Source organism: Phalacrocorax carbo, chromosome 3 (assembly GCF_963921805.1).
Source record: "Phalacrocorax carbo chromosome 3, bPhaCar2.1, whole genome shotgun sequence".
NCBI lineage: Eukaryota > Metazoa > Chordata > Aves > Suliformes > Phalacrocoracidae > Phalacrocorax > Phalacrocorax carbo.
The window spans coordinates 82,428,120-82,454,261 of NC_087515.1; the positions used below are offsets into that span (position 1 = coordinate 82,428,120).

The 26,142-nt window shown below is 36.6% G+C and overlaps 1 protein-coding gene across 1 annotated transcript in view; it reads right to left on the reverse strand.

Moving 5' to 3' along the window:
• GRIK2 (glutamate ionotropic receptor kainate type subunit 2) overlaps positions 1 to 26,142 on the reverse strand; it is a 417,871-nt gene that overhangs the window by 69,673 nt on the left and 322,056 nt on the right. Inside the window, exon 13 of the mRNA XM_064447555.1 lies at positions 24,446 to 24,663. Within this exon, the coding sequence (XP_064303625.1) occupies positions 24,446 to 24,663 (218 nt within the window). The remainder of the gene's footprint in view (positions 1 to 24,445; positions 24,664 to 26,142) is intronic.

Consider the following 26,142-nt stretch of genomic DNA (forward strand, 5'->3'; position numbering starts at 1 on the left):
AGTGCCTTCTTTCCCTTCTCTTCTCTTAGAATGTTAACCTATTAATCTATTTGCTCTTCCATTCATAAAAATACACAAAAATGGTATATCTTAAGTGGTATATACTAGAAGAGTTCTCTCCTCTGAATAGCTCAACATTTAAAAAAACCAGATATTCCTTCTAACATATTTTCTATAGACTGAGTCACCAGCTAAAACCAAGCTACCACAGCGCTGCTGCCACTGTAGGAGTAAGGGAAGATGCAGTCATCCTGCTTCCAGGCCAGCCCCTCGAGGAATGTTAGGCCCCCAAAGGGACTTAGAAGCAGGCACTGCACTTAGCTGTTCAGAACAGCCAGACTTAGTAATTTCTGTGTAACATCAGAAGCAAACTTTCTTAGGAAACTAAGGAAATTGCTGACTGTAGAGACAGGTGGCAATTCAGGATTTAAATGTTGTACTTCGACTAAAGCAGCAATTAGTTACTGAAGTTATCTGTGGAACAGATGGCATCTTAGGAGGGGAAATGACGGATACGTAATTTCATCTGAGTAATTTTAGATAGGTAGATTTGGGAGGAGTACCATAAAAATTTAATGCAACACTAATACTCTGATTACCCTATGTATTCAATATATCAACACTACAGTTTATCTGAAAATAAGAATACTGTGTAATAAATTCAGGATTACTTCCTTCAGCACTTTTTATTCTAAGAAAAACACATTTGCTTCTGGTTAGTACTTGGTCAGTATATTTAAAAACAGATTAAAATGGCATGGTATTGTTTTAACAAGTCTCATAGACTGAGTTGGTAACCAGCAAAACTAAAGATACCGTTTTGGTCAACTAGAAGAGAGTAAATTAAAGAGGACATGGAATATCCACATTCTTAAAGAACATGGGTGAGATATCCAACTGCCATATACCTCAAAGGGGTAAAAAGAGTGTTTATGAACTTTCGAGATGTTGTGGTTTAGCCAGCAACTCAGCCCCATGCAGCCGCTCACTCACTCCCCCCACCGGTGGGACGGGGAGAGAATCAGAAGGGTAAAAGTGAGAAAGCTCATGGTTGAGATAAGAACATTTTAATAATTAAAATAAAACAATAATAGCAACAGCAACAATAATGCAACGGAAAGGAAAACAACGAGAGAGGCGCAAAACCTGGGGGAAAGCGGGAACGAGCAAACGAAACAACCCACACGTGACGCAGCCGCCCGCCAACCCGACCCCGCCAGTCCCTGAGCTGCAACTGCCCTCCCCACGTGCCAGCTGCCCCCGTTAATGTACTGGTCATGGTGTCACATGGTACAGAATGAACATCCCCTTGGCCAGTCGGGGTCAGCTGTCCTGGCTGTGGCCTCGCCCCTCCCAGCCCCCCGCCCACGTGGCAGCACGCAGGAAGCTGGAAAGGCCCCTGACTACTACAGGCACTACTTAGCGACACTGAGCCGCTGCTTAACAACAACTAAGGCATCAACCTGCCATCGGCACTGTACCAGCTACAGTGAAGAGAATTAACTCTACCCCAGCCAAAACCAGCACATTCTCCAGCCCTTATTCCATACTATTTATGCCATGGCCAGGTCCCATACTATCCAATACAACCTCACCAACCACCAGCCCTCCCCTTCCCATCCTTTGACATAATACACAGACATCATTCAAAAAGTATGTACACAATGCTAGAATGAAAATGAAATTAAAATACATTTAGGGAGAAAATCATGCTGCTTGCTTTAGACCTTTAAAAGTTACTCACCTAAACTAAGATATTCATAGAGAATCACTTTCTATTCAATAGAAAAGGTAAAAGAGGTTATCTCCACAGAACAATTCTGCCAGCTATCCCAATCCTACACTAACCACAGAAGTGAACTAAAAGACTTGGTCAGGTTGGATGAATAGCTTCTGTCCCCAGAAGCTAGGCAAGATGGATCATATGGTTAAGGACAGAAAGATGAACAATTTCAGCTAAATTCATCCAGAGGAACCTGATAACAATGCCTAGTAAACTGATGAGATTTTTCCACTTAATTTTTTCTGCTGGAAACTGCTTTTCTGCATACATAATGTTTTTTCTGGGGAAGAACTTTCAATTGTAAGGACAAGATACTTTCAAAGAGAGCAGGACTGGGACCGGATGAGAAAATTAGAGACCCTGAGCACTCCCACTATCCATGCACCTCTCACTTTGCAGAGACTTTGAATGGGCTCAGGAAATAAAGAGAGAAAAACCTGACCTTCTGGAAGATTCTTCTCAGTTTTAAACTGTGGAAAAATACGTCATTGGGCCTGAACAGTTTTTTCTGGTGTCCTCTGTCACCCGTCACCCCCCATCCTCTTCACCAAGAAAGGAGAGAATAAAAATTTATTTTATTTTTCATCTTAATTTAAGGCAGCCTTTTTTTGTTGCTTGCATAAATATGAATTTTAGATATCGTCAACCATTCCCAAAGGCTGGAATGAAATGAAGTCACTTGAAAGCTAATGAATGGCATGTTGTAGGATAACACTAGCCACATGCTATTTGTCTAGGATAATTCCTACAAAATCAGGATCTAAAGGAGAATAATAACTAGCCATTCTGTGGTCTAGAAGCAAAGGAAGGATCAGATTAGGCTATGAGCGAGTTGTTGGGAAGCCAGAGTACATGTCAAGCTAAGCATCAATGTCTCATAGATATCATGTCATAAAAATGATTTAGCTAATTGCTTTGAACCATGGCTTAATGGCTTTAAAGCATAATGAAAGAACTTAAAATGAAAGGACCATAAGAATGATGACAGAGGATTCAGCAGAAGCGACTAAAGGGCTTAGGGTTAGGTGTAGCTGTATTTAACAACCTCATTATTGTGCAGAAATGACACAAAGGGAACACAGAGATTAGAAATACAATGAGGAAAAAACATTGTAGGTAGTTTCACAGTACTTAATTTAAGGAGAAACTTTCTGAGGAATAAAATCCTGCTCCTAAACCTCAGACCTGAAACTTAATAATCACAAAGATGTGTTCTCCATTTCTGAACTTTGAGGTTGTACTGTTGTGACCTAGAGCCACCTAATAAACACTTACTTCTCTTCTATCTGTGATAAATATCAATGCCAGGCAGATGAAAAGGTAGAATATAGATGTTATGCCTTTACAATACTGTTCAATGACAGAGGAGTCCTGATGTTGGGGCAGAATCAACATTAAAGAACTGTTATGGTAGTTCCACCAGCTGTGAGTTAGAAGTGACAGGCTTACTTTTTTACAAGCTTATATGATCAGCTGTAGTCATGCACTAAAAACCCTGAGGAAATAGTAAACAATAAAGACCTTAAATCATTTTGTTTATGTCATATTATCTGAGAGCACTTCAAAACCAGCACTACTATTAATATTTACATATCCAGCTCATTTTAAATTTCTGAAAAGAGTAAATCCTCCATAAAACTGTTTTGTAGGCAGAAATCCGATAAACTTAAATGCTGCATACCGGAATCTAGAATTTTCTTCTTTATTGTCCCAAAAAGATAACTGAGCCTAACAAATCAATTGTTAAGTTTAAGAAGCACAACAAAATAGGACACACAAAATATATTGTACTACAGCTTGTGTGTGCTTCTACAATTCAATCTTCCTAGTTTCAAGAGAATTTTTCAAGAAACCAGGTTCTAGTATGGTCTAATTACACTTGTTTTTCAGGAATAAAAAGCAAAGAAATCAGCTGAGACAGTTAAGACTGAAAATAGCTTTTCAAACGAATTTAAAAAATTTTGTTTTACCACTATCTTTAACGTATAAAACTGTAAGAAGAAAAATCTATGTTTAAATAATTAAACATAAATGCTTTAAAAGAACCAGTATAGTGTATCAAATAAAACAATACTGTTAGAAATATGGCATCAGAAAAGAAAAGCAGCCAGAAAATTGAAGCATCTAAGGAGGATGATGCTAACCACAGCAACTAAAGAGATGCGATAGCTCCATTTTCACTTGAAACTGCTTATTTTTACTATAATACTGTAATATAACTCTTGCCTCAAAGATCATATTATTAAAAATACAATTGTTTTTCATTAATCTTATCCTCTCCTTTTAGAAAAAAAAATTCTAATCAGCTCTGCAGCCCTGTAAATGCAGGGAAATTCCTCCCTTAACATGAAATCCATTAAACTTCAGTGGCCATCCCTTCACATTAACATAACTTTAAATAAAAGCTAAGATATGACTGAAGCAGAAAGTTTTCAAGAAATTTGAAATCTTCAGGCAATTCAACCTGGTTAGCAGCGATAAAAATTTAAACAGCAAATCTACCTACAAAAATAAGACTCAAAGCTTTACAACACTGATCATACATTGTCTCAGGGTACTATTTCTGTGAATTGCAGTTAGCATGGAAGAGTAGTTTTTGCTCTTAAATAAACTTTGCCTCAAATTAAAAAACAAACAAAACAAAAGAAAAAACCACACACAGAGAAAGAAAACCCAAAACAACCAAAACCAAACCAACCAAACCAAAAAGGCAATGGGAAGAGAAGAGAAAGTGAGGTAGACTTGTTGAAAAATGTTCCTTGATAGCATGTGGCTTTTTTTCCAATTTGTATTTTGATTCTTTGTTATTTTAGCCAATTACAATATTTAGAAAATCCAACAGCCCAGTTCCTTTGGGTTTTGTGGTGTTTTAAGACAGAAAATAAACTTTGTGAACACAAATGTGCATATTTTAAGTTAGATTCAACAGGCTAGTCCCATACATTATGAACTCCAAAACTGAGATCCAAATTTCAGACTTATCATCACAGTTTAGTTTAATGAAGATACTGATTAAATGGTTACAGGTTCAGGGCGCCACACAACACTTAAGTCTTCATCTTAATTTACAACATGTCTTTTCTTTTTTTTCTGGTTTGGATGTTGTTGGATTTTTGGGATGGGGTTTTTTGTTCGTTGTTTTGGGTTTTTTGGTTTGCCTTTTTTTTCCTTTTTCCTTTTTTTTTGTATAGCTGTTTGTTTCTGTACAGTTGTCTGCTTAATAGAACAGCCCTATACTTCGTGTATACAGCACATGTACAAACTTCACTGCATTAATACAAAGCTGAGGAAGTAACTAGAAGAGCTGGAGGCAAGCAAGCTGTTAAGAACCCAGATGGCCTTTGCAGGGGAAAAGCTTTCCATTACAGGAAGATGTTTGGATATGTGAAAGCTGAATAACTTTGTTTATTGCAGTAAATGGTAACTAGATCATCACATTAACGTGGGATTCTACTGTAAAGGGAAAGTCTTGTCACCACATGAAAATTAAATCACTGATGCATCTACAGCCTCTTGTCATCTCATCGTGTGAATGGCAGGGATTCCATTCAGGATTTTGTGCCTTTATCGAACTGCAGCACACAGCATTTCACCCAGATTTTAACTATTTGAATTGCACTATGGCTTTAACGTACATCCACATTTATACAGTGCCTATGACATTGGAGACAAGCAAATGTAAGACAGTAAAATCCAATCAAACAAAAAAAAAAAACCACAACAGAAGCCATTATCACTAACACGACAGTAGGCTGGTAATTGAGTTGCAGGTCTCTGAAGTTAACATAGGAATGAGCATGGTATAATTGTCTTGTAAACAGATGAAAGAACAAGATACTATTTTCATGAGAAAGTGGATTGGTGTATGATATTTTATTTCTGACAGTACAGTAGAACTAAAACAATTTTGTATATAGGTACAATTTAAATCACAGTTACTCACAGGCATAAGCTCTAATTTAAGAATTCATTTTTCAGAATGTCCCAAAAGACCAAACTGACCTGGAGCAATCAAGACCATAAAAACAAACAGAAGACAAAACTGAACATTATCAATCCAAAAGGAGTGGTATGGTTCAGTAGTTGCCACAAAGGAGCTAGGGGAAGGAAATTAGCTCATCAGACATTCTAGCATTATTCTATGCCTCCTAAGTATAAATTAACATATAAAAGTATCTATACGTTCCTTCAAATCCCAGTTGCTGTTAGTTCCTTGCTTCAGTAAAACACAGTGAATTTAATATCCCAAATTTATTAATGGCACATATCTGATGGCACCAGCAACAGCACTGCTGTGTCATTCTGTATATTTCTGCATCAATAATCTGTGAACATCCTGCAGCAAATTTCCATTTATTTTCTGTTGACCAATTTAGCAGAAAACACTCTGGCAAAGCAGATCTCTGAATGTATTAGTTTAAGTAAAAATTTAGAGGAAAGAGCTTTTGATAACTGTACATAGAAGGCTACAACTGATCTCATCTATCATCTGATCTACCCATCTATTTAGTTGGAAACTCTCAGCACAATTCACTGGGACTTAGTTGCATAGGGGTACAAAGTTCAGAACTTTTTTTTTAAAAAAAAAGGCAGCAATAAACCCACTGTCCTTAGTAAAGCATACAAAGTTTCACCTGAGGCAATTGTTCTGATAATGCATGGGATTATGAAAAAAAAAAGTTCTTAAATTTGGTATTATGATAAAAACTTAACCTACACTAACTACAGAATCAGATTCTTCTGATAAACATTTTTCTGCATGGCACCTGGCTGCATCCATGTATTAAGTTTCCTGCAGCTGAGCCTTGAAGCAGCTCTATTCCTAATCTTTTACTGCATCACTACAATACAGTTCCTGAGGAACAGAAGTTTAACTTAATTCCTGAAACTATTGGTTTGTAACCAGTTAAAATGCTTATTGTTTTCAGAAAACTCTCAGGAGACCTACACTGAAAAACAATATGGTTTGTACAGTCTAATTAGCTAAATTGTAATATTTAATAAATTAGACACCTACCTGTAGTGACAATCAAATATTGACACTAATCTCGGTCTGTAGAGATTTTCCTTTTTTTTCTTTTTTTTTTTAATGATAGCTTGCAAAATGCTAATTTTAATGGGATTTTTGCAAACACAATTAGAGAATGTGCACCATACTGTATGCATTCACACCATATTTTCCCACTCTGAAAACTACAGTGCTCAGTGCTTTTTCTAAAAGAGATAAAATAAGTGAACTAAAAATATTCAAGGGGGGTCATTGCACTTTTAAAGCAATCTTGATTAAAGGAACAGATTTTAGGCCAGCTTAATAGCTGTCAGAGTACTCACTTACAGGTCATCTCACAGGTAAACTTGACCCTGAATCTCAGCACACGCAGGAGATACGATTTGCTGAAAGGGAGTGTCGTTGCTTCTGAGCAAGTACAGAAGCATTGTAATATAGCAATAGAAAAAATGGTTTGTCCATGTCCAGTCATATTAGGCTAAGAAAGCTGAAGATTTCAGCCTCCAGTGCTTAAAGTTTTTCACAACTTCAAGAAGCTGACATTTAACCTTTTCAGTGTAATAAAATAAGGTTATTTTCTCCATTACTAATGCAGATTTAGTACCTAAAATAAGATCCTAATAAAGTCCAGGTTGTAATTTACTTGCATGTTAGATACAGCTCTGTAGCTGTACGCTTCTACGGGAGAACTTATCTTGGGCCGCATACCTCCGGGACACAGGGCTCTACCCACCCTGGGGACAGTGATGCACAGACATCAATATGATGGATGCAAAATGTCCGTCTATTTGGCTGCATCACACGCTTATATAGCTCTTGCGGTTCCTGTTCCTGCCACTCCTATGGGGAGGAGTCTATCTTTCCGTCACATCCCGTAATCTTCCAGTCGCCGATCCCTGTCTATTCCCCTACACAGCTCTAAATTTTAGTACTATCTCTGTTTTGCTTGCTTTGATAAATTGTTGTTCAAAAGCAGCAAAAAATGCAAAAAATGCAAAAAGAGATGATGTAACAGATTTTTATGATGCTTTTGGCTATGTTTATTGAGGTACAAAATAGTTAGTCTTGGGCTACTGCATGACAAAAATGCCTCAGCTTCACTTTAAAGCCAAAGGCAAAATAATTTTCTCTTGTCACCCAATGTATCTGTAAGCGCTGAAAGCAGGAGCAACTGGCTTGTAAACACCATTACACGGCATTCTGAGATGAAAGAGCAATCTCAACAGATACTGTGCGATGTTCATTTAAGCTCTTAATGTCAAAGCCCTCAGTTCTGCCCCTTGCTGTGAACTTTGGAGGCAAAAGAAGCTGAAGCACTGCAGAATACTCAGCAAATCAAATTCCATCCTGGCACTAAATATCTAAATTGTCAGTGCAACCTTTGATTCAGTGTGTGCTTTAGTGTGTTTATTTGGTTATTAGTGTGAACAGAGCTCAAGGACCAGAGACAATTCATTTTCAATCCATGCTGGATTTCAGTGAGAAAGGTGCTTTTAGGTAATTAATGCTAACTCCTCCTCCATATCACCAAAAAATATAATTTGCTTTAAGTATTAATTGAGCATACTAGGGGCAGAACTTCCAATAAGCAGTATTTTAATTTAAAGATCAGTTTGATGAGAAAATTGCTTCAGTGTTTCGTAAGACGCATGTATGCATCCCTGTAACTAGTGGTATTCTTAGAGAAAGATGTATGGTTAAGGAGTTGGGCTTTTTTTTAAGGCAGAAAAACCCCATGTTCAGTCTCAAGCACAAAATCTCTAATTCACCTTCTTGAAAATAAAGTATCTCAAAAGTTTGCAAAGTGAATGAACGAAATTTTCCATCAGTGAATATTTCCCTCAAAGTATTCTATCCTCACTAACACCTGCTCGTTTTTACAGCTTGCTCAGAAAAGCATTCAACTGCTATCAGTAACTGTAAGCTCTCATACTGACAAATACTATCTATGATCCACTGACTTGCCAGCTTAACATCACTCTGTTTGCTGACTCTCCAGTTTTGTCATTCCCTGTAGGACAATCTCTCTAAAGAGCATCCACTTGATTGATGTATTGAAACTCAGTTTTTCTGTAGCAGTTCCTGTGTGGACAAACACTGAAAAGTTGCTTATACTGTTCAGAAAAAGAAACAAACATCAATATCCAAGCTGGCCCCAAAACAAGGAAATTTCTGAACAAAAGTCTTTAAATATTTATGCTCCAGAGAAATGATAACGTTTGTTTCCTATGAACATACTCCAAAACCAGCTTTTACACTCATCTCAATATAGTGATCACCCTGGGAGCCAATTCTTGTCCCAGAGTCATTGCATTGCTTTCTTCAGAGAGAGAAGAAATTGCAACATTCCAGTTTAAGACTAATAAAATCCTGATCACTTAGTGCAATTCCCCAGATGGATATCTATCTAACTTTTTAACTGTTGTTAAAGTGACTCTTTTAGAGCTGAAGTCATGAAAGCCATCATATTCTAATTTTCTGAAAGCATGATAGAACCAATATTCTTAGTATAGATGAAGCGTAATGAAGCACTTTCTTTCCCATAGGAAAGTCTTCCACTCATATTCTTTGATGCCAACTAACCTTCACATCTGCTATTTCCCTATTGATTGCTACAACTTGGCACTTTTGTAGAGTGTCTGATGAAGCAATTCTATTCAATGACACCACTTCCTCTTCAACAAAAGGAGTGCAGTAAAATAGCAGTGTGTTTCCTATACCTTCAGGGGAAACGCTGTGTGCAAATTATACAAACAAACATGTAGTCATCATTTATATGTGTGTATGTGGAGGAGTGTTTGCTCCTTTTATACTGAACCATTGCCTATGTAGAATTATGCAAAGTAGATTTGGTTTTGAATTTTTTAAGCAAATGAGGAGTCATTCTGGGTCCCACTTAAAAAATCCATCTCAAAATACACGGTGTTCACTATGGAAACAAGCTTGAAATTAGTCATCACTTAAAACATGATCCAAACATATATTTACAAATCAGTAATGCACATTAGAGAATATCAGAACAAAGAGTATGTTTGTTTTGCTGTCCTTGAATACAAAGACATCAAGGATTCTTTTTTCAAGTAAAATGAAATAATTTTTTGACACATATTACACTAATGAAATATTTCATTTGAAATTAAAATGGTAAGTAATACCAATTCTCTAATAGTCCTCATGTATAATGCTGTGGGAAACACCAGCATGACAAAAAGAAAAGTACCGCATGTTTAAATTAAAGGTCAAATATAATATTTTGGTTTCAAACAGACTGAAACTATTAGACCATTGGTGTTTTATTTGCAATTTACTTTGGCTTTCCTCTAGCACAGCATCTGGATGTCTAACGTTCAGCTGATTTTCTTTTTTTTTTTGGTGAAACTTCAGATTCTTTAAGCTTTAATGCCCACAATTTTTTTTGTGTATAGTCTTCCATGGAATTAGCTCTTTGTTTTTCCTTTCTGGGTTTTTTTCCTGTTATTTCTTTAAGCCTAGATTCACAAAGGTGTTGAAACACCTAATAACTACTGAAATCAATGGGAACTTATTTATGAAAGAAGTATAGAAAGAAGAAATAAAATATCAGGATACAGTTTCATCTTAGGATTTTCAGGTTGTACCAATATTTTAACAGGTTACTCCCTCAACAATTGATTTGCTCTAAGTTGAACTGGTAAGAAAAAAAAAAAAAAAGAAGAAACTGATTTGGGAGCCGGACATAAAAGAAAAAAGTATTCACCTCTTCAGCCAGCTTTCCTACCAAAGAGTAGAATCAGACATAATTCATTCTACTGGCTATATTTTAGCAAAACTGCTGAAGTTTTTCACTAATTTATATCCAAATCAAGACTATGATTCACCTGTTACAGTTAACAAAACAGGGCTAGGACAGAGGCCCGTAAGTGTCTGTACCACCTGTCAGTAGGGGGCCTGGGACAGTTTTGGCCTGTCCTAAGGAATAACCTCCCAAATGATACTTGGGCTCCACCCCAAGATAACAGCTCAGGAGATGCCAAGTACATACCAAAGACTGTTCCTAACAGGGTGTTTGTGCATGATCACCTGATTTTGATGGAAATGAGGGTTTAGCCCAGTGACATTGACTTTATAAGTGGTTGTGGCCTGTTCTATTTACTACTGTAAAAGATAGCCTGACAGTGTACAAGACAGAGACATATAATGCATTTGGAACAATATACTTGACACACTATATAAAAATTTATGTATGTATTTTACATTACTCTCTAATAAAAATTTCCTTATACATTTTACTTTAGCCTCTAAACAATCCACTTCAAAATTCTTGCTTCAAAATGTTGGGTTAGATCATGATTTTTCAAGAACAATTTTTAAGACAGCTTTCAACACTGGAAGAGGTTTTCTAAAGAGATGGTCGATGCCCCAAGCCTGTCGGTGTTTTTAAGAGGCATTTGGACAATGCCCTTAACAATTTGCTTTAACTTTTGGTCAGCCCTGAACTGGTCAGGCAGCTGGAGACTACATGATCGGTATAGGTCCTTTCCAACTGAAATTATTCTATTCTATTCTATTCTAGTCTAGTCTAGTCTAGTCTAGTCTAGCCTCATCGAGTTTTAATAATTTTCACCTCATTTTCACCTTCTAACCAAGAAGCCCAAAAGTACTGAAATTTGCAAAACAGAATTATTGATTCAGAATCTGTTAGTGGGTATAGTTTGTTCTATAAACAAGGGTATTCTGTAAATCTGTTAGTGGGAAAAGGTTGTTCCGTAAACAAGGTTGTTAGTTCTGCTGTGTCAATCTACTAATCGCCCATATGCATGCAGAAACCCAAACACGTGAACAGAACTTGACTATACAACTAAAGAAACAAGAATCAATAACTGCAGTGCTTTCATCTTGAGGTTTAGAGGTTTTAAAAAATACTATGCTAACTCTTTGCTTGCTTACTCTTGCTATTCTTTTTTAATCCAGGAAAACCAAACAGACGACCTTAAACAATGGTCCCTTTCCTCTAAATGCATTAAAAGTTGCTCTAACAGTTGTAAATTAAACCATATCACAATTTTGTAAATCGAAATATTATCTTAGAGGTTGACAACATAAAAATGTTTGGAGTTTGAAGTGGCTTTAGAAATCTGTAATAAGATCTATATAATCTAGAATCTGTATATATCCTCAGCTTTTTCATCATTTGTTGATTAACACCTACTGAGCTTTAATAATTCAGTTGACCCAATTTGCTGAACTGTAGCCTTCAATTTAAAGTTTCCATGAAAATTCTGGCATAGAGTATGTCAAGATTACCACATACTTCCAAAAAAATATGCAAACAATGCAAACCCATTACCGGTGCACACATCAAAAGGCTGCATCCGTCACCCTAATTTAACAAAAAAAAATTAATTGGACTCGTAAAAAAAATGACAACCTATACAGCAGATGACACAGCAACATCTGTCCTGCTGATGGAGGATAAATGCACTCAACCTCTAATATGATCAAGCATGTGGAGTCATGTGAGCAAAGCAAAATGGTTGACTGTGTTTATTTTTTGTTATTTTTACTTTTGTTTTTGAAAGACAGACTTTTGCAATCACTGGCTTACTTTTAGGAATGATTGTGACCAGATCAATCTTTTAAATATGACATTTACAAACACAAATCAGAATTTTGGCCATAGTCCAACTCAGACTGTAAGCCAAAATTTGAATTTTTTTCTATGATTTGAAAGAGATATTTCTCGTTGGTTTTTTGTGCTCATTTCAGTGCCAACATGTAAGAAAAGAATCTCTTCACAGCCTTTAAACTAATAATCTAAAATAAGAAAAATATCACCACAGTGCTAGTTAAGTCAGTCAGTTTTATTATGGAATTAGAATTATTTGTATTATTCCTTGTAAAATTAATTTTCATACATAAATATTTTTCAGTCACAGCCTCTCCCTACAGTCATACCACAGTTTAGACCAGAATGAAAGTTACCTAGTGATTAAGCAGTAACCAGAAATTTTGTAAGATTAATTGTACATACTTGTAGCCACCTACACGTTAAGCATCTTGACCAAGGTACTAATCTAAGCTTCTCTATAGTCAATGGGAGAAGTTCTGTAACTCTGGAGAATGCTGTCCTTCTAGGTCAGTTACTTAAGGTAGTATAGAAGAAGAACTGCTTTCTGGTGCCTTTCGATTTCTTTCCAGTGCCAATAAAAGCAACCAGATGACTACTTGAGAGGTGATAAGGTATCTACATTTTGGAATGAGGAGAAACCTGCCCTACATGTTTCAAAAATTACATCTCTCCTAGTAAAATAAATCATCTGGGGGACGGGGGGGGTGGGATGGTGGGGTGGTATCTTTTTCCCAGCTTTGAGACCAAAACACAGGATCTTATTAAGTCTGCCTATTAAATTCTCTCAATGAACAGTTGAGATTCTTTATCAACCCACCAATTTACCAATCTATTGGTAAATTTACTATTAACCAACCTTTTGCTAGTACAGTCCTACTCTAAGCATTTTGAGAAACTTCAGGAATTACAGCCTGTTCCTTGTTTTATTCATTATCATTTCAGGGAAGCCATGCTTCATTTTATAAGTCTTATATCTATAGAAGAATAATAAATTACCTTTGCTACACATTTTACCTATGAAGTGTCACAATGTCTAGTTTCTAACTAGAAATAAGAGTTTACTAATAGTGTGCATTAATACAATAAAAGCTCTCATGCTCCCCTGAAAACACAATGATTCACAATAGAATTCTCATAATAACTTACCTGGATTTTGGTTGCCAATTATATTTAAATATCTATTGGGAGAACTTAAGTCAAATTCTGCAGAAAAGAACGTATTATTCATGGTCATCACCATTATTATGAGTCTCAGCTTTTAAGATGTGAAAAAAAATAACCTGCATAACATCCTATAAAATAAATTGCAGAGTAAATTGAAAAACTACATGCCGTATCTGAAAAAAATAATAAAAAAGAAGTTAAGAAATATATTGCTTATCTTTGGTCCAACATGTTCATAGGCAGATAATCCTCTGAGCAGTAGGCTACCCTGATCATAAAGAAATGCCTGCTCATGGCTTGCACAGGTGTACTCTTTGTCGGGTAAAAAACTGGCTGGATGGCGGCGCGCAAAGAGTTGTGGTGAATGGAGATAAGTCTAGTTGGCGGCCAGTCACAGGGCTCAGTATTGGGGCCAGTTCTGTTTAATACCTTTATCAATGATCTGGATGAGGGGACTGAGTGCACCCTCAGTAAGTTTGCAGGCGACACCAAGATAGGTGGGAGTGTTGATCTGCTTGGGGGAAGGAGGGTTCTACAGAGGGATGTGGACAGGCTGAATCAAAGGGCTGAGGCCGACTGTATGGGGTTCAACAAGGCCCAGTGCCAGGTCCTGTGCTTGGGCCACAACAGCCCCATGTAGCGCTACAGACTTTGAGGGGCGTGCTGGAGAGCTGCCCAGCAGAAAAGGACCTGGGGTTATTGGTTGACAGCCGGCAGAATATGAGCCGGCAGTGTGTCCAGGTGGCCTACAAGGCCAACAGCATCCTGGCTTGTATCAGGAATAGTGCAGCCAGCAGCACTAGGGCAGTGATCGTGCCCCTGTACTCGGCACTGGTGAGGCTGCACCTGGAACACTGTGTTCAGTTTTGGGCCCCTCAGTACAAGAAAGCCATTGACTGAGGTGCTGGAGCATGTCCAGAGAAGGGCAATGAAGCTGGTGAAGGGTCTGGAGAACAAGTCTTATGAGGAGTAGCTGAAGGAACTGGGGATGTTTAGCCTAGAGAAGAGGAGGCTGAGGGGAGACCTTATTGCTCTCTACAACCACCTGAAAGGAGATTGTAGCGAGGCGGGGGTTGGTCTCTTCTCCCAAGTAACTAGCGATAGTACAAGAGGAAACAGCCTCAGGTTGTGCCAGGGGAGGTTTAGATTGGTTACTAGGAGAAATTTCTTCACTGAAAGGGCTGTCAAACATTGGAACAGGCTGTTCAGGGAAGTGGTTGAGTCCCCATCCCTGGAGGTATTTGAAAGACTTGTAGATGTGGTGCTTATGGACATGGTTTAGTGGTAGACTTGGTCGTGTTAGGTTAATGGTTGGACTCGATGATCTTAAAGGTGTTTTCCAACTTAAATGATTTGGTATCATTTGGTATCATGATATGATCTAAGGATGGTTTAGTATTTTTTTAAATAAATTGATAATCTGTATTGTGCATATTATGGGTCTTGAATACATTAAATAAAAGTTCAATTAATGCATCGACACCAAATAGTTCTTAAAGGGCATTCATATCCAATAAAGCTTATGTAATTATTTCCACAGATATACTGCAAAAAGGATGGTTTAAACAATCTCGACAAGCATTCTGCTTGGAGCCATGAATAACTCTAGAGAAGAAATTCATTAGCGTAATAAGCGGTGTCCACAGCAATTCTGGCACTGGAGATATTTCTCTACAGAAAGCAATGCTAATGCAGTTGGACAACACCTCAGTAGTATCATATATAAACTGACAAAGTGGAACAAAAAGTTCACCTCTGCTAATGAATGGAGGATTTCAGGCTGCTTCAGTGGGCAGGAACTCAACAATGAAGGTTGCTCGTATGGCAGGATCTCACACAAAACTGGCTAAACCGATAGACAGTTCACTCTGGAGAATTGTTTCTGAATCACATTCCCAGGGTGAGTCATAGATCAACTCTGCAAATATTACTTGGCTGCTTGGTGATAGATCTATTTGCTTCAAAGAGCAAAATAATTTTTTTTCAGACTCTGAGAGTTAAAGATCTTCTCAGATATACTCTAAATTTCCTAAATAAATGCTAACTCTGAAATCTTCCATATGGAGTGTTGTTTGCAGTTGAAGGATCCCCTATGATCTATTTCAGTTCCCTTTCTTACCTTGCTCATGATCTAAAGACAGACATTAAAAAAACAAAACCTAAAAAGAGAAAAGGAAAGTGTTCTTGCCCTGCCTCCTGGTGAAAAGCAACAGGAGGAGAGATAGGTGATAAGGCTAGATAGATATTAGGTTATGCATTTCTGAAGAAAAAGCCTTGCAACAAAACCTATGTTCAGAACCCAGAGTTCAGTCATTCTCTTACAACAGCAGTGCCGTTACAGGCCCTGAAGAGGCCAGAAAGGGAAGTGCATCAGGTGAGAGAAAGGAAACAAAATGGCTTACCAGTTAAGACAAAATCTAAAATAGTACACAAGGAAAACATACATTCTGGAAGTATCAGCAATTTCATTGCTGTCGATTTTCTCATCCTCACACCTCCAAATGTCTAGGCAACAGAACTCACTTCCCAAAAGGTGTGGATTCCCAGTGGCTTTCACATTTAGCAGGGTGATATAAGATCTCCCTGCCATGGAAAGGGACACCCCCCGCTCCCTTTGCATCAGTTCTAGCATTCTAGCAGTGAGAGCAGCTTTCTTCACAACTGAAAAGTTGCAACAGCAACAAAAGATTGATTTTCAGTTGGATCAGAAAGCTGGACTGACTCTTGCCACAGCCCTATGATATGTAGAGCCAACAGAGCTTGAGGTTGAAGGCAGGAGAAGAGGTTGGACTACTCACAGTTAGGCTGGCTTAAGGTGATCCCAAAACAAGAAGCATTTTGCAGTGATTAGTAGTGATTAAACTCCATCTGACTTCAAAGTAAAAAGCCCCTACTTTTCTTGCCTTCAGTGCCATTGCTATATATTCTCCAAAAACAAAGACAGAATGGGCTTCTCTTAACTAAAAAAGATTTTTCAAATATCTATATTATAACATTCCTCTGAATCACCTACTTTTGGCAGAAATTCTTGTCTTTTGCTGGTAAAAAATCCTGACAATTTAGGACTCAAAGTGTGGTCTGGATATTTGTATATCAGGCTTGACTTTCTACAGACAAATGTACAATTAACTAGTATTTTTTTCCACCTCTGGGCTCTGATTTCTTGTATCCTGTATTTCTATCCAAGAGGCAATTAGATCTTGCTATATTTTGCCATACCTTATACACTGAGAAAGCTTTATTCAGACAAACTCCATCATGTACCTACAATATTGATCATTAGTGTATGTGCACTAATCAATGCATGTTGTTGTCAGATGCGATTTTGAAAAATAATACAAATGTCTTCTTCCTGGTACATTCGTTTTAGCTCTACATTGTATTCACACTGCGAAATATTTACAGAACAGGAAAGCCAGATGGGAACATAGGTTACATAGTTTAGCCCATCTGAGAGTTCTGTGTGGAGATGAGCATAAAACTTTTTCCCCTGTGAATATTTAGGGTAGGGCAGAAACAGATGCTGAGCTGTATTAATTGATCCAAAGACAAAGACAACTTTTCCTAATGCTAACTTTTAATTTATATTTTTATGTCTCTCTCTGACTTCCTTTCAAAAATAACTGTGGGGACTCAATTTGTATGTTAACTATTTAATTCAATATTGTAATTATTGTGAATGACCAATTTTTTTTTCTCTGAAAAGTTAAGTATATTTCTTTGAGAGGACCCCAGAAAGCATTTGCACATGCTTCATTGGTTTCTAAGAGCTGACAGGTGTAAATTATAAATTATAAATTTATGAATTATAAAAATGAGTCCTGTGATGTTGGAGCATAATTATTAATGAATACCATGTTATCCAGAAGCTTATTAGCAGTGCTTACTATCTGGATACATGGCATAATGCAGTATAAATATTTTCAGAAGTGAAAAGTTAACTAGTCCTCATGTTCATATTTTTCAGTCCATAACATAGGAACAGGGGAAAAGGGTATAAGAAATGAGGAACAGGGAATGGAGAAAGGGGAGGGAAAAGGCATGGGCATAAACAAAGGCAAGGGTGGAAAGGTAGTGGATTTCTACCACATTCCATATATTTTCAGTTTCATGCTCCAGCACTGAGATGCAACAGGCAGCCAAACATATGCTCTTATTTACTGCAAGAACAGTAAGGACTCTGACAACCCTAGAGAAGGGGGAAGGGTCAAGACAACATAAAAACCATTTCAGTCACTTTGTCCCAGTACCTACAGAGTTGGTTGAAATGAGGCCCTTTATGTGAATTAGTTCTGCTTTCTGTCCTCAGATTCAAAAGGAAGACAGTTCACCTCAGAGAACTTAATGGTACCAAATTTATCTGAATTTCTTCTATTTAGAAATCAAATGCACTGTTGCTCTTGTTATAGTCTGTGTTAATGCATCATTTAACCTGCCTACCTCTGCCTAGCTTAATTGATCTTTTAAAGAAATAAGTAGAACTCAGTGAGGCAGAGGTGTTTTGAGGTCTCTGGACAAAGCCTGTTATCTCATTCTCACAGACCCTGGTACTGCAGATTCAGTAAGTGTATGGAGCAACCACAGGCCTTGCTTTACAGGTTTGCAACTGTGCCTGGGTTTTTTGTACATTCAGAGAAGTAGGGTTAACTGACTGGGTGCTCCTGAAAAGAAGGAATAATCATGAGAAAAGCGAAATAATGCATTTCAGCTGAATATGTTTCTAGCCAATAGGCTGAAACCATGATGATCAAAAGATTAAGAAAAAACCCAAAACCTACATGGTATTTATATTCCATTCCCTTTTTATTCAAAAGTGCCACATGTGTTTTTGTGCATAAGAAGTCTGTATTTGTTACATTCGAATGCAACTTATCTGTAAAGTGAAATAATTTTAAAGCAAACTGAACATGTATCTGTGATACCTACTACCAATTATTTTTAGGCATCATCCAGATCAGCACATGGAGGCTGGGACTCAAAAAATTCTTTTCCATGAGTCGTTGTCAGTCAGTGGATATCTGAATAGCTCAGAAGTGGTGTTTCTTTCATCTTTGACTTGCAACAATTTCACCAAATAATTGATGCACACTGCTAAATTTCATAAGGTTTTATTTGCAGGATTCAACTAAAGATTCTATGTGTGTATATGTCCATGTGCTTGTACATGCACATTTATTTGTTAAACATATAAATGTCATTTGCCCATTACAATGTTCAAACCCAGGTTTGAAAAACTCAGTGAAGTTATGCTGGTTTTATGCATGCCAATGCCAACACTGTTCACGACGAATGGCATTCATACCTTTATTCTTGCTGCTACTCTTTCCTTTATCTCAGGAGATCTGTCACTTGTACTCCAATTGCAAGCAGTGGGAAAATTCCCCTACTGCTTTCAGCCTTAAGAGACTATTTCTGAGATTTTGCACTGTATAGGTATAGCTTCATGCTATTTCCTTTAACAATAGGCTGAGAATTTGGAAGAGGAAGATAGACACTAAATGCTGAATTGTTGCTCCCCCAAGATTTCCTGAGGGAGATGGTAACAAAATGGCTAGGGTAAAAAGCAGCAGGGGAGGGGGGGAACTGAAAAGGGTCAGCAGCATGGATCTTTGTGGAGAAAAAGCGGTGTAGGAAGAAATGGAGGATATTGTAGAAAAGTAGCACTGGAGCATAAAAACGGGTCCTGAAGAGGAAAGAAACTGGCAAATGTAGATGACAAATAGAATAGTAAGTCAGCTTTCCTGAGTTAGTCCCCTATATGCCTTTCACCAAGTGCTCTTGAAAAAGGCACATTCCCTTGCAGTGCTTCAGCTTCCTTATCAGAAAAACAAGGATATAAAATACATGACTGTCACAGAGATCTAAGACCACCTTTAATTTGTGATACAGAAGTAATGACACTAATCTACTGCTGTTAGACAATGAAAAATTACTTTGTTTTTTACTATTTGGTATGCAAATGCCTAGTAACCATAACTGAGTAAACTTCCATTATGCATGATACTGTACAAAAACACAGAAAGAAAACAATTCTGACATCGAAAGGTACAGGTAAGAAAAATTACGAGAAAAACAAAGGTATACAGCAACTTCACAAAAAAAAAATCTTAAAATTGTAGACCACATATAAGCATATGTGCTGTAGTAGTTTCTTTGTGTGTGAGGGTGGAGAACTGTGGTACAAATAGAAGCAGGATGGAATTAACATTGTTCTCAATTTCAGAACTCTCATTCAGCAAGAAAACAGTCACTGGGATTTTGAGAAACATAGGCTGAGAGACCACAGAAATCAGAGTCAATGAAAAATCTGAGCTTTTTTATCCAAGAACAGCCAGTGTGAGATAAGGACCTTTCATGAAAATAACAGATGCTTTTTATTTTATTCCAAACAGGAAGGAAGACAGGCTTCTGAAACTTGAATATGGTCAATAGTGACAAAAGCAGCCACGAGAAAGAAATGTAAGTTTGTAACTCACAAAAAACTCCACAATCTGAGAAACACCAAAACACATATCAGGAGTGGAACCTAGAAGCCTAGCAGCAGATATGGCTTAGAATTTACTTTCACATTTCTTTCTGTTTAATTCTTGGATAATACTAAGGTTTTCTTTATTGTTCCCAATGAAATGGCCAACCAGACCCACCAGACAAATAAAAAACTTGTAAAACTACTTCCTTTCCATGCTCAGGCTAGATAAGTAGATCTTAAGAAGAGAGAGAATTGAAAATTTCCACCTCTTTCTGACTTCTAAAAGGAGTTGTAATGTCATACTTCTCAGACCATGAGGAGGCATACAACTATCTGGAGGACCTAATAAACCTCTGGAGACATTCTCCTTTTTCATAGAAGCTATTCCACAGGGATGTTTGACTCTACAAGGGTAAAAACATTTTTAAAGTGTATCTCCTGTGGTTTCCAAGATTTTAACTTTAGCAGGTTTTAATCTAGCAGTTAATTTGTTTGTCTGATTCCCATTTAGGTTCTCCTTCAAAAAACGTTCCTCTTTTGTTTTAGCACCACACAGCTTTGGCCAGGTTCCAAAGTTTTCTTAAGAAAGAATTCAGTGGACTGCTATATAGATAATTTATGCAGAAATTACTGTCAGTCTCATGGGCAGCTACTGAGCCTCACTGTGATTGGAACTAATAACTATTTCCAAGATACGATAATTTCATTTAACATTAGGAAACCATCTGGTGCCTTCATTTCTTGTTGTAACATAATGACACTGTTTTACTCAATCCACTCTCATTAAAACAAGACAAAGCAGCTAAGGAAAAACATACACAGAGATGATAAATTTATCCTCTCAGTCATCTTTGTGCAACCTCCCCCAGAAGTCATACTGTCATGGATTTCTGAAGTAGGAGGGGACTACTAAAATCTAATCTGAGCTCCAGTATAATGAAGGCTATCTATTTCATTGAGTAGCCTCTAAATCAAAAGCATAATGTGTTTGGGCTATGCTGTCTCTATTTTTCTCACAACAGCTACATGTGATGGATGAATCCAGCCCACTCCTAGATAAGTTGTACCAGTGGTTAATTACACCAACTCTTAAAATTATGCACCTTATTTCTAGTCTGAATTTGCCTAACTTCAGCTTTGAAACATTGGATCTCATTATGCCTTTTTCTGCTAGATTAAACAGTCATCTGCTGTCAAAAGTCTCATTCCCATTAAGGCACTTACAGACCATGATCAAGTCACCTCTTAACCTTCTCTTCAGCAGATTAAACAGACCGATCTTCTTTAGCCTCTAACTACAATGCTTATTTCCAGACCTACCGTCATTGTTTCACCTTTAATGAACTCTTGCCAATTTTAAACATATTTTCAAAGTGTGGTCACCAGAACAGGACACAATGGTTCAATAATAGTTCCCCTAATGCCATGTAAAATGCAGTCTTATTTCCTACTTGATATTCATTTGTCTATATATCAAAGAATATAATACGTACCATTTAAAACCCTTCTTTAGCTTACTGATAAAACAGGAAGCATTCTGAAAGGAATTTAAAATTGAATATTTATCCTGGTTTTTTACACACAATGGAGAAAATGGATGCAACTCTCCTGTCTTTTCTATACCAGCTGTACTTTTCTTTACTATCTACATCCGGTGTAATTTCTGTCACTTAAGATACATTTTTGATAGTTTTTGTCTTCCTTTATCTGTTTCCAGTTCTTAAATGCTTTTTATATTATTATTTTGTATTAGTACGAGCTGTTCAGCTCTAGTAGTACCTTTTAAGACAATTCCAAATACAGTCATATTTTAAAATATTTTCCTGCATTTTCATTTCCTTCATGTTAAGGAAATTACATTACTGAAGCAATTTGCTTACACAAAATAGAAGTATATTCTGAAAACACACAAATACAGATGTACTATGTTGACCGGAACTATAGTAGTCTGTTTTCTGATAACTCAAACTTATTAGGTAAAAATACCTAATTTTACCAGAAAGTTTACTCTAACAGATATACTGTATATAGATGTTTTGGTTTATCTTTCATGAAATATGTATTTAATCGGATTGTATTCCTTACACAGGTAGCTCTAGTGAATAGCATTTACATCAAGCAAACTCTGATTTCCACCTGGAAGTTGCTTCAGATACAGAATGAATCAAATTAAATTATATAGTTTCCATTTACTTTTCTTTTTGAGCATGATTTTTGTTTATTGGCTGAACTAAAAGAACAGTTGTAGCTACTTCTAATGCTTAAATTTCGATCCATTTCATTAGGTAAAACATACCAATTAATTTACATACCACTAGATAAGACAGTACACATCAGAAAAATATTTGTAATCATTTGATTGCGAGATGGAACAGAAGTTCTTAACTATAACTGCATTTTCATGTCACAAAGCACTTACTAACCATGATCTGTTCACACATAAAGCCCAGAAAATATGTTTGTTCAACAGAATAAACCTTAATTTGACCTAAAATGTATCAGCTGAATAAAGAAATCCTGTGTTTTGTTCTTATTTCTCTTTTTCATTCACAGTGAAGAAGAATTCATTAATGTGCTAAAAGGAATACCAAATTGTAAGATCTGACACCATAACTCTGTAGTGTATAATTATAGGTTATTTCAACTGCAAACAAAAACCTTCTATGCAGTATGTGCAATTGGTAGTTCATTAGAAGTTAAGTCCTGTCTAGTTCTTGCATATAATATACTAGATAAACACAAAATATATCTAGATAAATAGAAAAAGAAGAAAGACAGCAGAAACAAATAATTGTGCAGAAAAGGGAGCAGTATATTATTATCCAGAGGGGAAAAACATCCAGAGAAAGAGAAATTGTCTGTGTGCACTTAAAAAACCACAGATTATGCACATACAAAAAAGGAAAAAGCATGAATAAGGCAGAAAATTAATGGTGGGTAGAAGGAAAACTAAAAGCTAAGAAGATGCAGAGAAAAGTGCTTCTGGCAACCAGAAGGAAAGACACTGCTAATTTAAACTTGCTTCTTAATATTCTAGAGTCCACAGTTTGAATCTGAATTAGAACAAGTTCAAAGTTTTCTGCCAGACAAAAAAATGAAATTAAAGCCCTGTAGTGTTTTCTGGTAACTCAGTAAATACCCTGTGTCATTTCTTTATGTCCTGAGACTTAAATCATTTTGACACTTCTAAAAACCTCAGTCTTTTAACTGCTTAACATATTTCCTGACATCAAGAGACCTCTAATCAGTTAGTTACTTCTATTAACTTCATCAGCTCCGTTTCCAAAAAGTATTCTAGTGAAAATACTCAGAACTTTTTTAGTGCACACTGTAAGTTAAGCAGCCTAAAACATTCTCAGATACTGAAGTTGTATTGATTATTTCCAAGCAGAAGCTGAAAGGACTATAATTATTTTTTAAAAATAAAACTATGTGTACACTTTGTTTGGCTCTAAGGTCTTTAGATTATATGGTGAATAATTAACCTTGATATCTAAACAAATCTTGAACTCTCTGAATCTAATGAGAGGAACTGAGCACACATTCGTCAATTTCTGCACCAGTTTACAAGTTACTATGGACCTCAGTTTGTCTAATTTCAAATGCCAATGTAACAGTCACCACAAAGCTTCAGGTGACAGCATAATAACTCATAAAACCAGAATATACTAGCTAAAAGTCTTCAAAATGTATCAAAGATCAGCAAATATTCTTAAACACCTCTCTCTTTGGGAGATCCGAGACACCTCTGTGCTATCAAACACAAGGAGTTATAGAACAAACCATCCTCCATCCCTTCATGCATACTTCTCACTAATTTAAGCCCACCTAAATGCTTAATGAAGCTAGAAAAGAAAGATTTCTCTCTAATCCAGCAGCGTATTTCACTATATTTCAAACTGAATTACCTTAGTAACAGGTTAAAAGGAACAGAAAAACTGGTAGAATCTGAGCTTTTTATACGGACCCCAAACTTCATTCAAAAGTTTCTCAAGAATATGAAGTCCAAAAGGTTTTTCTCAGTCCAGCCACAAATATCATTAATGCAGTCCCGTTGCTTGAAGAAAGACCATGATTAATGCTATTGAACTGATACTGTAACTCCTAATCTGACAAAACTCATTCTTGTACACAGCTATGGGAGATCTGTCTGGGCAAGGTGTTCAGGTTTCCTCACCTATTCATGGCTATAAATCCAATTCTTTAAGTGAAAATCATCCAAGGACTTGCTTTGTATTTCCCATGAGAGATTCTTCATTTGCTTCCTTTGCTATCTTGCAAATCCTCAGAAAGGTGATTTTCAGTTGATTTTCACAGCACTGGGAATCGTATTTGTTGCTCCTTAGCAAGGTGCACAAACTTCCCCCCCACAATTGGGATATAGGATCTTTTCAAACAGAATATAAAGCTTACCTTGAAGAAAGTCATAGTTGCTCCATCTTCAACTGCCCCATACTCTATCTTTGTCTGCTTGGCCAAATCATCAGCGGAATCAATAGGGGATTCCATACGTTCCACTGTCAGAAAGGCGGCTAGGTTAGCAGTGTACGAAGAAATGATGATAAGTGTGAAAAACCACCAAATGCCTCCCACTATCCTGGTGGAGAGGGCTTTGGGCATGAGCTCAGAACCTAACGAAAACCAGGGGAGAAAGGTGAAACCAATGCACACAAAATAATTAATAAGTGTTCAGCACTTTTTGCCACAGTGGGGAGATGGAATCACTGTGCAAAAAAATCTTTAAGCTACAGGCTTACATGTACTGCTTGTACAAACACACACAACTGAAATGAAAAATAAGAACTGATTACATTTATAAAGACAGATCTTTTTGGAGCTGTGGGAATCAAAAGATAGTAATGGGAGACTCAATGATCAGTGCCTTTTTAAAATTTATAAATATATGTGTGTATATATATCAATGTGAACAAATCAGTTACTTGAACTGACATTACAGAAGGAATCCTACTGGACTGAACCTCTAAGTTAAAACTAATATTGAAGCACTGACACAGTTCTTTATCTTCAAGGCACTATTTAGCATTTTGTAAAAATTTCCTTGAGTAAATAAAAATAAATTATTGATGAAAGGAACAGATATGAAATAAAGTATTTCATATCTGAGATACAAAATCTGAAATCTACTATAAATATCCTTTTGACTTTTGCCATTTGTATTGCTGTAAAGGGTTGTTTATTGACTGCTTAGATTAAAAAAATTAACATCTCCCATCTCTATAGTTAGCCCCACAATTTCAGATAAACATGGGTGGCTGTGCCACACAATTAATTTGATAGAACAGCAATGAAAATATTAGACCACTATGCATAAACTAGATAAAGATAGATTACAATGCATTGCTGGAGTTGCCTGCTCATGGCACTAAAGAACGGAGGGGGTGACAGACACTGTATAGTAATTTGCATGATTATTAATGCTAATTTAGAGTCTAATGAGACAAATTGAAGCACATAATCTTCTCTTGTGCCTAATTACTAAAACCAGTAAAAAATAAAATTCAATGTGATTTACAACAAGAAATATTTATTATAAATGAGCACGTATGGATTTTTTTCCATAACATTATAATTAAATGGCTGAAATTTCTAGTCAAATAAATAATTTCAAGCTTCATTGTAAGAACTTTATGTAAAATCTTTTAGAAGTATCCAGACATTTGTTTTCAATGAAACAGTTTTACCATATCCACTATACCATTGTACCAAAATAATAACTTTTTGTTAATTGGTCACTATGCTTGTTTCTAAATCTTCTGGGTAAAATGGAATGAAGGCAAGATGGACTATTTTATTATTGTTAAATTTTAGTGTTCACATTAAATTACTTAAGGAACTGGTCCAGCAAGGTAACACACCTTCATATAAATGAAAGATTATGCCAAACTTCCAATGTCAATGCCAAAAAAAAGAATGAGGGGGGGGGAGGGGGGAGGAAGAAAACCAAAGAAAAGGAAAAAAGAAGGGGTATCATAACTGGACTATTGTATTCAAAAACAGCCCATCTTACCCTGCAGTTCATCTTACCCTTGCTGTTTCAAACAAAAAAAGCTGACAGACTTGGACATGACAGCCAACTCCAGCGCCAGACT